The 12,643-nt window shown below is 32.7% G+C and overlaps 1 protein-coding gene across 1 annotated transcript; it reads left to right on the top strand.

Annotated features, from left to right (window-relative positions):
* Positions 1 to 4,302: 4,302 nt before the first annotated feature.
* LOC131155100 (uncharacterized) lies at positions 4,303 to 11,780 on the top strand. The gene is made up of 8 exons (XM_058108022.1): positions 4,303 to 4,608; positions 9,777 to 9,857; positions 9,951 to 10,039; positions 10,163 to 10,237; positions 10,656 to 10,786; positions 10,886 to 10,957; positions 11,070 to 11,132; positions 11,391 to 11,780. The coding sequence occupies exons 1-8, from the start codon at positions 4,486 to 4,488 to the stop codon at positions 11,480 to 11,482; spliced, it is 726 nt and encodes a 241-aa protein (XP_057964005.1). The 5' UTR covers positions 4,303 to 4,485; the 3' UTR covers positions 11,483 to 11,780.
* Positions 11,781 to 12,643: the final 863 nt, after the last annotated feature.

Below are 12,643 nucleotides of genomic sequence, written 5' to 3'. Positions count from 1 at the left end.
AGTTATTTTTAATACAAATATCATGGTCTAATTTTTCAAGTTAAAAGGCTTGAATTCAAACTTTGAGAGGGGTGGATGGAAAGGGTTAGGACGAGAGATGAGTTGTCTTTGGTTGTGTAGCCTATGCCCCAAGGAGCCTCCAATGGACCCCAAAAAAGATCTATACCATCATTTTCTTAATTTGCACATGAGTTGATTTTTGTATGTACATTTTACTATTTCACATAAGCTTTTTTATATTTAACTCATTGTCCAAAACAGGTTGAAGAAGCCAATTAAACTAAGAAATGATTTTCTTTTTTTTATATTGTATTTTTTTCTCCTACTCCTGAGCCCGAGAAGTGCATTGTAGAGGTGCATTGAATCAAGAAAATGGCTCTTAGTCTCATACAATGTTTTTTTTTTTTCCTTATTCTCGAGCTTACATTCTATTCCTTATAAATTAACTTTCCAATCACGAAGGTATCCACCTATAATTTTATTTTTCCCAAATGTGAAGCAACATCATAAGTTTACAAAAGGAATTGAGAATCAAAGAAAAGAGAAAAATGAAGGTCACTCTTGTGAACAAGATAGATATGAACCTCTATTCATTTTAATTCTCACTTTTCCCTGTCCTATTTCTTTTTTTGTCATTTTTACAAATTATTATTTTTAGCTTAAATATCCGTTCTAATTTGTAAGGTAAAGGTCTTAGTTCAACCTTTAGGAGGTGTGGAAAGGGGTATAGGGTTGGAGTTGGGTATCTTTTGTTGTGTAGCTTAGTCCGGTGAGCCTCGATCCAATGGATCCCAAAAAAAAAAATGTACACTCATTTTCTCTATTGGAACAGTAGTTGATTTTTGTATATACATTTAACTGTTTCACACAAACTTTTAATACTCACCCCTTTGTTCGAAGCGTATTGAAGAAGAGTATTAAACTGAGAAACGACACTCCCTCCCACATTTTGTATTTCTTTCCTATTCTTGAGTCTGAAGTGCATTAAAGAGAAACGTTAAACCGAGAAGCGATTCTCAACCCCCTATATATGATGTATTTCTTTCCAATTCCTGAGCTTATACTCTATTTCCTATAACATGACTTTGCGACCCTCAAAGTATCTACCTACATTTTATTTTTTCAAAATTTAAGCGTGCAAATACCTGAACTTTGAGATCCATATGGTTGTTGGATGGAATGGCATGATTATTGAGATCAGCTAGAGAGATTTTTGTGACTTTGATAGGAGATTTAATAGCAAAATTTTTTAGGTTTCTATAGAGAATAAAAGTTTTGATGCGGTCAAGAGTATCATAGACAAGATGAAATGGAAGAGAGTGAAATATGAAACAACATCATTGGCTTACAAAAAGAATCGAGAATCAAAGGAGAGAAAGAAGAAGGTTATTCTTGTGAACAAGGTAGGTACGAACTTTCTTTCATTCATATTCTCTGTTTTTTCCAATCTATTTATTTATTTTTTGTCATTTTTATCAATAATTCTTTTTAGTGAAAACATTATGATCTAATTTCTAGAGTTGATAACATCTTTGAGATTTATGTTCTATTGTTTCTTTTCATTTATATACAAATTTTTAGTAAATTGTTTGCTTTGATTTAGTACCATTCCACTCTATTCATAGCATTTACAACTCCTCTTCCTTCAATCATCCCTCCCCCACCAAAATAATATCCTTAACATTGATTATGTTTAGTTTGTGAAACGAAATGAGATAGAAAATGGCTAGAATGAACATTTGAATGGAGAGTAACAAAATCTAGTGATCGGTTCAATTCCATTCTTATAGAATCCATTCCATTACTATACAACAAGTAAAAAAGTTATTGATCTCAAGAAAGATAACTTTTTTATTCGTTGTGATGATGTTGACAATTATTTTTTCTTAATATTGTCAATTTTGCATTTCATTGCAATCTAAATCCAAATTTTCTAATCCTATGTCAATTTGGTAACACCATTTCTAATCTTATGTTTGGAGAGATTTTAGATTTGGTTTTACATTGGATTTGAATAAGATGTAATATAAAATTGCATTGAAATTTGTCTAAATCCATCCAAATCTAAATTAAATTTCGGAAATTCTTGCTCCCAAACAAAGCATAATTTTATCGTCATTGATATATATATTTCCTTATTTTAACTTCTTGAGGTGAAATTTGTTTATGAAAAATTTGCAGAGAGAAGGAAAAAAAAATAAGAAAAAAAGAAAGAAAAAGTAAATGATGAGAATCCAACAATTCACATTCATTATGTTTTCATTTTCCTCCCCTCTATATGCAAGTCTTGCTAGATAAGCTTTACCCACAATCATAATTGATATGGAGAGGTGAACTTTTTTATTTTAATTTTTTATTTCATTTTGATATGAGATGCATACTTTATATTAGTATTTTTTCCTTTAAATATATTTTCAATAAGTCATTAACTTTACATTTATTAGCGATATAGAGACCGTGCATTCTAATTGGTAAAAGACTGGAAAACTGTTTTCTGAATAGACACAGAAAGCGTTTCTAAGAAAAGTTCTCAAAACTAGTTACAATTTTGGTATTTTATATTTGAAATATAATTTATTCGTCTATATTGGGTTTTTTTAATGATAATTTTTATATCATTTAATTCTTAACAAAGCAACTCATTAATGAGTCCACAATAAATGTTTTATACTAAAGCTATTACACTTGCTATACCTAAGGCCTAGCATTAAATAATAGTTGGATGCATTAAAGAAATAATCAAGGCAACTTTTTTATTTTATTAAATGTTGATTTTGACCATGGAGAAGATGGCTTTAATAAATTTCCCTACTCATTTGACACGAAAATTTCAATGATTTTAGGCATTTATAGTAAATTAACAATTTGAAAATTTGTTTTTCTTCTCTTTTCTTTTTTATTTTAAGATTAAAAGTTTAAGGTCATTTAGTGGTAGAAAATAATTTTTATTTTTATTTTTTAAAAAAAACTAATTTATTTATCAAATAAATGAATAATAATAAGATGTTTTGACACTCTTTACCTAGAAATAATTTTATTATTTTTTTTAATTTTTCAAATAATTACAAAAATATTATCTTTTTTTATAATTTTTTTATTTCCTGAATTTCTAACTCTAGTTTGTGAAGTATGGAATTCGAATCTTGAACTTTGATTTGTATTGATTATGTATTAAGTTTCTTCCAAATGCATATGAATCTGCATTTAGACCTCAAAATCCATGGGTCTAAATATTACCTTATATATATATTTTAAAAAAAATTTAAAATAACTTTTTGGTATTTATTTGGAAATTTAAAAATAGAATAAAATATTTTTCACATTTAAATAAAACTCTTTATCATCTATCCATTTAACATGAACTTGAAAAAATAAATAAAAAAAGTTAAAATTTTATAATTCTTTAGAAAACTAAAAAATAAAATAGAAAATATTTTCTAGAACCCATAATTATCTTCAATTTTACGTTTTTTTTTAAATATTTTTCTTTATAATGTAGTTGCTAAGTTTATATTCATCATAGTAGTACAATGACTATTTTTTTAAATATATTTTCTTCCTTTCTTTGTCTCCTTTGATATATATATTTTTTTTCAAATTGTTAATTTAACATATTTACCTCTATGAAAGTACAACAATGAAAAACACTGATACATAATAACATAACACAAACAGAAATTTAAATACTATTTAATGATAAGTCGTTTTAGTCTTTTAAGACAAATTTAATTTTCTCTATTAGCAGGAAAGATAATTATCTTTTTCTATTACTGTGGGGGGCAGTAGAAGGGGTATGAGTAGACTTAAAATAACTTGGGAGGAAATAGTGAGTAAGAATTTAATATTCTTAAATCTATCAAAAGAAATAGTCCATGATTGTATAAATTGGTGGAAAATAATTCATATAACTGACTCTACTTAGTGGGATTAAGATTTGGTTTTGTTGTTATTATTGTAATAGGAAAGATATTTTTTTTTTTCAAAATTTGATTTTTATTTAAATAAAATATAATAAAATTACATAATATTTTATTTAAATACAAATAAATTTCAATTTAAAATTCAAAATTCATGGACACTGGTCTCGCTACCTTCACCCCCATACGGCCTTGAGTTTGGGCGGGCTGTCGCGGCCCATTACGATGGCCCCACGATAGGAAGATGCGGCCCCGGATAGGAATCTTCAAGCCGAACGCGCCTACGGGAGCGCGAGCGAATCGCTCGAAGCCTGCCGTCTTAAGCCTTAGATCTGAACCGTTGGTGTCGACTACGCTTCCTGGTAGCCGTTGGGGATACTGCTCCCACCAAAAACACGATTAGCAAATCCAGGTCGAGTTTAAATTGCGACCCGTATGGCTGTTAACACCAGCTGAGGTTTTAGACTGCGAGGGGTTTAGGGTTTCTCTCCTTCCCTCGCTCTTCTTACACTCCAGCATTCACTCTCTATTTCGCCTGTGCGTTTTTCCGTTTTTTGAAGCCAAGAGCATGGACAGGTACCAGAGAGTGGAGAAACCCAGGCCCGAGTCGGTCATAAACGAGAACGAGATCAGAATCACGACGCAGGGTTTGATAAGGAACTATATCAGCTATGCGACTACTCTTCTTCAGGTACTCTTTTCTTCTTACTCTTCTTCTTCTCTTTGGTATTATGAACTGAATCTGCTGATAGATTGATTTATTGTATTGTATTTTCTTTTATTTGGGGGAGGGTTTGTGTGTTCGGATTTGATGGATTGTGATTTAATGTGGAGTGTCTAATTTTTGAGACAGTATTTGCATCGGTCCTTGATGGATTTTGCTTATTTTTGGTGTATTTATAACCTCACAAGGTCGTCTTCTAGTAGGCTGTTCATACTGTCGTCAGTTTTTGCTTTTGGTGAAGTTTTTGTGCTTTTTTTTTGTTGGTTTTTTTTAATGATTGGATTATTTTATTGATTGCTTTTATGGACAAATATTTAATGGCATAATCATATTCTATTCCCTCCATTTTTGATTTTTAGGTCTTATTTTTAGCCATGATCTCGGGAGTGTGTTTCAATTGGAGTTTGCTTCTGGCTTAAATGTTTTATTTTAAAAAAAATTTTAGATGGAATATGGGTACATTCGATAGTTGGCTCCCGGTGAGTGTCAATTCCTCACTATCTGCAGTGTGTATAACACATTAATCAAATTGTTCTAGCTGCAGTATTTTCATTTCTTTCTTTTGTTTTTTTTTTGTCTATTTGTTTTTTTTTTTCCTGTTTGTTTTTTTTTGGTATTTGTTTTTTTTATTCAGGAGAGGGGGGGTGTTGGAATTGAGGCTTCTTTTGGTTGGTTCTTCTTATTCTGTCTCTGTTTTACAGCTATTTTCCCTTGAAACTTTTTTGGTCTGTGTGTTAATTGTTGTTTAGTATTGATTCTATTTGAGCAAGTGATTATGATCAAATATGGCAGATAACACATAATATTAAATTTTACCAAGGGATACACAGAAGAGATTGACATCTGATTGTTAGAAGGAAATGAATAGCAGTAGGGCTGTGCTGTCTTTTTGAGATGTTCAAGAAATTCTTCCTAGTTTGACAGTGGATGTGAACAAATAATACATTAATATTTGATGGCAAATGAACAAGAAAATAGTCTTTGTACAGGTGAAGAATTGAAGATAATCAGGATCAGTGGATCCATTTTCTTGTGAATGGGATGTAATTCAGTGTTTTTACTTTTTTGCACTTTCATATTTTATTATTGTTTTGTTTGCTTATGAGGTATAATGCGTGAATTTATCGGGATTAATTGGTGTTTGGTGCTTCAATCATGAGACAAGGGAGGTGTTAGGCTCTGTTAATCTTATCCAGGTCCATGCACTTGTCTCTCTGAGTCACTGTATGTGCTTCGTGGTGTGGATGTCAAGGTGTGAAATTGGAGCCAGGGGGGGGGGGGGGTTTGGTTGGGCATGTGGGTAAGAGATGAAAGTTATTAGGCTCAGATTACCCTTTTGAAAGAATTTCCTCCAGGAGGAAGGAATAGAGTGAGCAGCATGAATGGAGAGTGACTTGATTTAGGGTAGCCTTTTGCATTTAAGGCACCACGTGAGATCTTGGTGTTTAAGTATATGTTACTTATGAAGGGAGCATTGTTGCTCAGCTCAGGTTATCATGCTTGTATGCTGCAATTTCTCAATCTAAACCAATAGGTTTGGACATTAGGTTGTCTAAGATTATGTGCTATTTAGATATCATGGTTACAAAAAAAAAATCAGATAATGGATGACCATAGTTGGATTCTTATGTGTGTAGACATGCATATCAATTCTTATTCACACACTTCTATTATATTTTTAATATTTTTTAAATTTTACGAAAGTTTTTACTTTTAACTATATTTTAAATATCTATGATAATTTTATTTTAATTAAAGAGAATGTATGAAGTGAATGATTTAATTCAAAAAATTTAGTTATAGTTATTAAAAAATTCTGATAATAAGTTGTCAAAACAATTGAAAATCATAAAATTTAATTTTCAAATTTTTTTCAAACAACTGAAAACCGATAATAAAAACTGAAAATTAGCAATGTAAGCAAACACATTTCATAAATTGTTTCTTTGCTGTATAGAAATGAAAATAGAAAATAGAAACAATACCAAATAGACTAAAGGGTCAGTTTAGTAATGGAAAATATTTTCCATTTTTCATTTTTTAGTTTTCCAAATAATTATAAAAATTTTGGCCTATTTTTTTAGTTTTTCAAGTTTTGTATTAAGAAGATAGGGAATAGTGTTTAAATGTGCAAAACAAAATTTCCTTTTTTATGTATAGATTTTAAAATAATTACAAAAATGCAAATATATATATATATATATATATATATATATATATATATTTCAAATTTTTAAAAATTATATAAGTTTTTACTTTGGAATCATGGATTTTGGGGCTTGAATTCGGACTTGTGTGAATTTGGAAGAAACTCAATTCATAATCCACAAATTAAAGTCCATGATCTGAATTTCATGCTTCGTCATGCAAAGTAAGAGTTAGAAATCTAGAAAATAATAAAAACTCAGGTGAAGTTGCCCATGGGAACCCAACTTCATGGGGGGAAAAATCCCTACTGATCATTGCTTCCGGGCAAAAAGGACATCTCCTTCTTTTATAGACTAGAGTAAGTGAATAGTCCTCTGTGCAAGAATATTTTTTTTTCTGATGTGCTTTGCTATTTGAAGTTTGTCCTTTTATGCAAGTTTGTGAATTTACTTAGGACAATTTTCATTGTTGCATGATGAGGATAAATGTCTTAATTTGATGGAAATTACCTCTTGATGATTGGAGTGTTTATGTTTAGTGGGATCTTCCTTCCTTTCATATACAGTAAATGAGATGTGGATTGTGTAGTTTATTTGCTTTAACTTGTGCCTCTTATGTTCTTTTTCTTCCTTAAGCCTTGTTGGCCCTGTCATCTTCTATGACATGTGTATTGTGACCCAGGATTGTTCCATGCTGACCACATTTTTTCTATTGGCCTTTCTTTGGTGCCATCTTCTTCCCATGACAAGGATTGCCATGGCATGTGATATTGATGGTCCCTATTAAAGTTATTAGACTAGCCTACAGATCCTCCTGGCTGTTATTCTAGGATAGTCATCTCAGTTATTTAAAACATGGCTGTCAGATCAAGTAATTGGGTTGTCCCATGGGAGATTTTCCATTAATTGTCATCTCTTATTTCTTATCGAGATGTTGAGCAATGAGCGTTGAAGAGTTCTATACTCATGGTTGCATGAATGTCGTTCCTCAGTTTATAACGATGATAATTTTTCTCCTTTTGGCTATTAGACATGGCATATTATTGAATACTGGCATATCAATCCCTCACTTTTGAGAGGCCCAATTTGGATTCTGATGGAGTTTGCTGGACCAGGCGCACATGACCTGGTATGGGCTTTTGGTGGAAATCAACATTCCATTGGTCTAACAACTATATCATTCAGTTGTGAGTTTTGGAAGCATTTGAATGGAAACTGCTTTTCACAACTCTACTCTCAGTACTGATGGCATGGCCATGTTTTAGAATTGGTCAGTTCATTCCCAGCTGGTGCTTTTATGCCAATAAGGAAAAAATCTCAGCCAGTGCTTTTAATAATGTAAGCTATTTTAAGTGACGAGGTTTGTTGGAGCCTGAAAGCAATGCACAAGACCTAGGGGGTATACCTGAGTAAAGTAAGCTTCCAACATCGGAATGAAATATATAGTAATTTATAGAGAAAAAGCATAGTAGTAAAAAATCTATGAAAATGACATAATAAACTTAAGAGTGCCCAAAACAGAAGGTTAAAATAAAAATCGACAAGGTAGCGGTCACCCTTCTGATTTCTAGTGTATATTTTACTACATAATTTGTTTTCTTCTATTTTTGAATCTACAGAGAAAAAAAAAAAGAAAAGAAACTTTGCCAGAGAAAGTAATTATTTGTACAAGCATGCATGCTTTCTTGCACCTAAATGATCCAGTATAGGCATGGCTTTTGTGCCTAAAGAGTGCCATATTAATGCGCTTTGCTTAGGGCTCTGGAGGCACATTATTTCACTTTTGATGACTCTGGTCTTAGCTAAGGTGTTTGGTTTGTAGGAAGAGGTGGGGAATATGCCAACGGGCCTGACTTTACCTTGTGTGAGGGACTGAGTGTTGGCTCAGAGTCAAATAAGAGAGGAGTAATTTTGTTGCTATAGCAACCACGTCCCATTTCCATATGGGAAGTAGCTTCCTGTAGGGCATGTGAGAAAATGATTTACAGGCCGAGATTTTTTATCTGACTATTTCTGCATGACTTTCATCTACTTTTCTGCTTAAGTTATGATCTGCTTGTATTTTGTAACAAGCTAGAACTATAGTGATTTTGGCATATTTTTTGTTTGTTTAAGGGCTGTTTGGTATCGTTTCTGTTCTGTGTTATCTGTTTTCATTGCTATATAATGTACAAGCGAACATATTATGTGTATGTTTATGTTGCTGGGTTTTCTGTTCCCTTTCAGTTTTTGCGAAGAAATTGAAAATAAGATTTTATGGTTTTTAGTTGTGGATATTGATTGCTATAGTAATTTATTATCAAGAAGTAACTTATGGAGATTAAATCATTCATTGTATACAAAATTTTTAACTAAAATTAAAATAAAATGACCAGGCGAATTTAAAATATAATTATAATGGAAATATCCACAAAATGTCTGAAAATTTGAAAAAAAAAATCATTAATTCGTTTTTAATAATTTTCAATTACCACATTAAAAAGTGAGTTTAGAAATATAATAGTTAAATAACATGATTCTAACTAATTTCTAGTTTTCCTATAGTAGTCTATAATTTACATTCTTTTGCATTTTTGTTATTTTAATCATATTTTTTCAACTGTTATTTGATTCAAGGGCAAAAATGAGACTGAGTTGGGCATTTAATTTGTTTTAGTTTTGGAAATATTGAACAGATTGTTTTTGGTTTTTAGTTTTGGTTTCCAGTTTTTCTTTTTGGTTTCATTCCATAATTTTTAATGGTGATACCAAAGGGTTCCTTATTGTTCAAGATGTTTTTTGATGAATGTCCTCTATTTTGCTTTCTTTATAGTTTGTGTTGTGAAGAATTTTATTTTTTAATATGTGACCATAAGCACTAAATTGAGTTTATTCTTTCTTTTTTTGTGAATACCTTTGTTATATATGGCGACAGTTTGTTCTTTGTTTATTATGTCCCTGACTATATGTTGCTGAATTATCTTTTATATTTTCGTGATATTTATTTAGGAGAAACGCGTGAGAGAGATCGTCTTGAAAGCAATGGGGCAGGCAATCAGCAAGACAGTCGCCATTGCAGAAATCATAAAGGTTGGTTCATGTGCCTTGCAGCATTGTTTCTTCAGCCTTTTCCTCCCTAATTCTATAAAAGCAGAACTGATATGCCATTTTTATCTGAAACAGAAGAGGATTCCGAGGTTGCATCAAGATACTGCTATCAGCTCTGTAAGCATAACTGACGTATGGGAACCCATTGAAGAGGGGCTTGTGCCGTAAGTCGTTTGTCCCTTAATTTTTTTTAGGACATCATCCTGTATGTATGTGAGATGTACAGGAATGCCTATGCGGGGCATGTGTCCTGACACCTGTTTGATGCCTGTATTAATGTCATGCAGTTTGGAGATGACTCGCCATGTCTCAATGATTTCAATCACCTTGTCTGCTAGAGAGCTGAACAAAAACTCTCCTGGGTAAGAGTTAGTTTTATGTGAATTTTTGGCTTTATATATTGAAATAGTACAATCAGGTAGCCAAATATTGGACTGCTGCTTTCTTTAGCTGCAGAAAATGTTTCCTAGTTCCAAAACTCAAACATCTTTTCATAAATGCTGATATATTGATATCAATATTGATGACTTGGCTCCTGCTATAAATGCCTGTTTGGATTTGGCATAAACATGTGACCCCATTTATCTTTTTCCAAGAAAACAGCCGGCTCCTGGTAATACATGCTCGTTTGGATTTGGCATAAACACAATACCCTATTCATCATTTGGCAAGATGGTCTTACTATGCAGAAGATTGTGATGTGGATAAATTTTTTATTTGTTTGCCACCTCAATTTTGTCAAATTTTGTTTTGATTATGAATGGAATATTTTATCCACAGGTACCAGGCTCCATATATTGTAGAACAACAGAAGCCACAATACCGTTATCAAGTGCAGCCTCAACCAAAACAAGCAGCACGGGGACAATACAATGCACAATATAATGCGCCATACAATGCTGTTAATGAAGGTAATGATAGACACAGAGACAAAATGAGGCAGTAATTGCTAGTTTGTTGTCAGGATTACCATTTTTATCCTGACACATTTCCTGCATTGGGATTTTCAGATTCATATGGCCGAGGACGGGGTCGTGGAAGGGGAAGAGGTCGGGGTTGGGGTGGATATGAAAACTATCAAGGTATTATTTAAGCAGTATCCTATTTTATGGGATTACTTCATTATCCAACTTTGTGTTCATATCTTCCTTTGGTATGTAACCCTGCCTTGCATCAAATTCTTTTTCCTGATAGATAATGGTGGGTATTCAAACTGGGGTCGTGGGGCTGGGCGAGGCAGAAGTTGGGGCTACCGTGGTATATATGCTTTGTCCCTGTTTGTGTATATATTGTTCTTGTACAACATATTCCATATGGTTTTGAAATTATACTCAATGCAGGGGTTCTGATTTGATTTCTGACTTGATGTGTTTGGGAAAATGAAGAAATTATTTAAGTTGGTTTTGAACTGTTTTGAGTTTTATTCTGATGTTGGCTGTAGTCAAAATTATTCATTTGCTCCATGCTTCATGGTGAGATCTTCCATTGATCAGCTGAGGCACTTGCTTTTGACAGGTGCTGGATATGAAAGAGGCAGAGGTGGAGGAAGAGGTTATGGCCGTGGTCGTGGAAGGGTGGGTGGCCGCTCGAGGGGCCGTGGAAACTAGGCAAAATGAGGAATTAGTGTGCAGTTTTGCTCTAGCTAAGCGCTTGCCTTGTCTTAATGGGTTAATTTTCTCGTGAAACTGTTTTAGAAGCAAGAAAATGTGGTTTATAATCTGGGTTTTGTTACCTGTGTTTTTCCCCTTAATATCTTTTTCATGATATGGATGCGGGCAGGCTTGTTTTATGGTCTTTTTTCTATTTTAGGCGAGAGCGAGTGGCCAGTTTCTGATTGCTGTAATTCATTGAAGCATGTTATTACAAATACTTATTGTATTTAAATCCAATCTTTATATTTTTTTATTCCTTTTACATATTTCATATTTTGGATTGCCCTCTTGTCATTATGTTAAGTGACGATCCCTGTCAATTTTGAGAAATACTTGTAAGTAATACTTTAGTAATAGTTCCTTAATATAGGATTTGAAATCCAACAATTAAAAGTTATATTAATGTTTAAATCTACTAAAGCAGTGTGGGATTGAGTGTGAAGGTTTGACAGTAATGTTTAGCTGTTTGTTCCAGTGTTTTGAAAAGCATTTTTGATGCGCACCTCGTTTTGGGCCTAAAATGCCTTAAAGGTGTTAGTGGAAATGGTGTTAGTGGAAATGTGTAATTCCTAAAAAGCATATGCCTCAAGGGAGAAGGTGTATGCCTCAGGTGTAAAGTCTTGCCTTTTTACGCCATAAATGTCAAGGCGCGTATTTTCCGAATTCTTGGTTTATAACATAAATTAAACAGGGCAGAATCTAGAATGCATCGAAAGTCCTATCCTACCTCTTGCACGAAGCTTCCTCTGTTCTGCTCCCTCGATGAAGCCTCCAACGAGTCTTCTCCTTGACGATCGCCTCTGCTTTCTCTCTCTGATGATTCCTTTAGCACCTCCTTGCTCTCCGAAGACTCGAAGGCTGCTTCCAACGATTCCTCCAAGCTTCTCGTCTCTTTTTCATTTTATATTATTCACATTTCACATTTCATTTTCATTTTACTTATTTCTTTTTTTATTTAATTTTATTTCATACCCAACATCTTTCAGTTGATTTACCCAGCATATTTCAACTGTCATACATTTATTCAGCATTTTTCAACTGTTATATATTTACCCAATCACTTTCAACTGTTTTACCCAGCATTTTTCAGTTAAACATTTACCCAACCACTTTCAG

Source organism: Malania oleifera, chromosome 5, assembly GCF_029873635.1.
Source record: "Malania oleifera isolate guangnan ecotype guangnan chromosome 5, ASM2987363v1, whole genome shotgun sequence".
Taxonomy (NCBI): domain Eukaryota; kingdom Viridiplantae; phylum Streptophyta; class Magnoliopsida; order Santalales; family Ximeniaceae; genus Malania; species Malania oleifera.
Note: the sequence above shows the minus strand (reverse complement) of the source record. Positions and strands in the feature narration are given on the sequence as shown.

What these genes read in the sequence shown, in the direction of transcription:
- LOC131155100 (XM_058108022.1), top strand. Translation starts at nt 4,486, where the DNA reads ATGGACAGGTACCAGAGAGTGGAGAAACCCAGGCCCGAGTCGGTCATA. An exon ending in CTGAACAAAAACTCTCCTGG is followed by an intron (nt 10,238 to 10,655) that starts GTAAGAGTTAGT and finishes TTTTATCCACAG; the next exon opens with GTACCAGGCTCCATATATTG. An exon ending in TGGATATGAAAACTATCAAG is followed by an intron (nt 10,958 to 11,069) that starts GTATTATTTAAG and finishes TTTTCCTGATAG; the next exon opens with ATAATGGTGGGTATTCAAAC.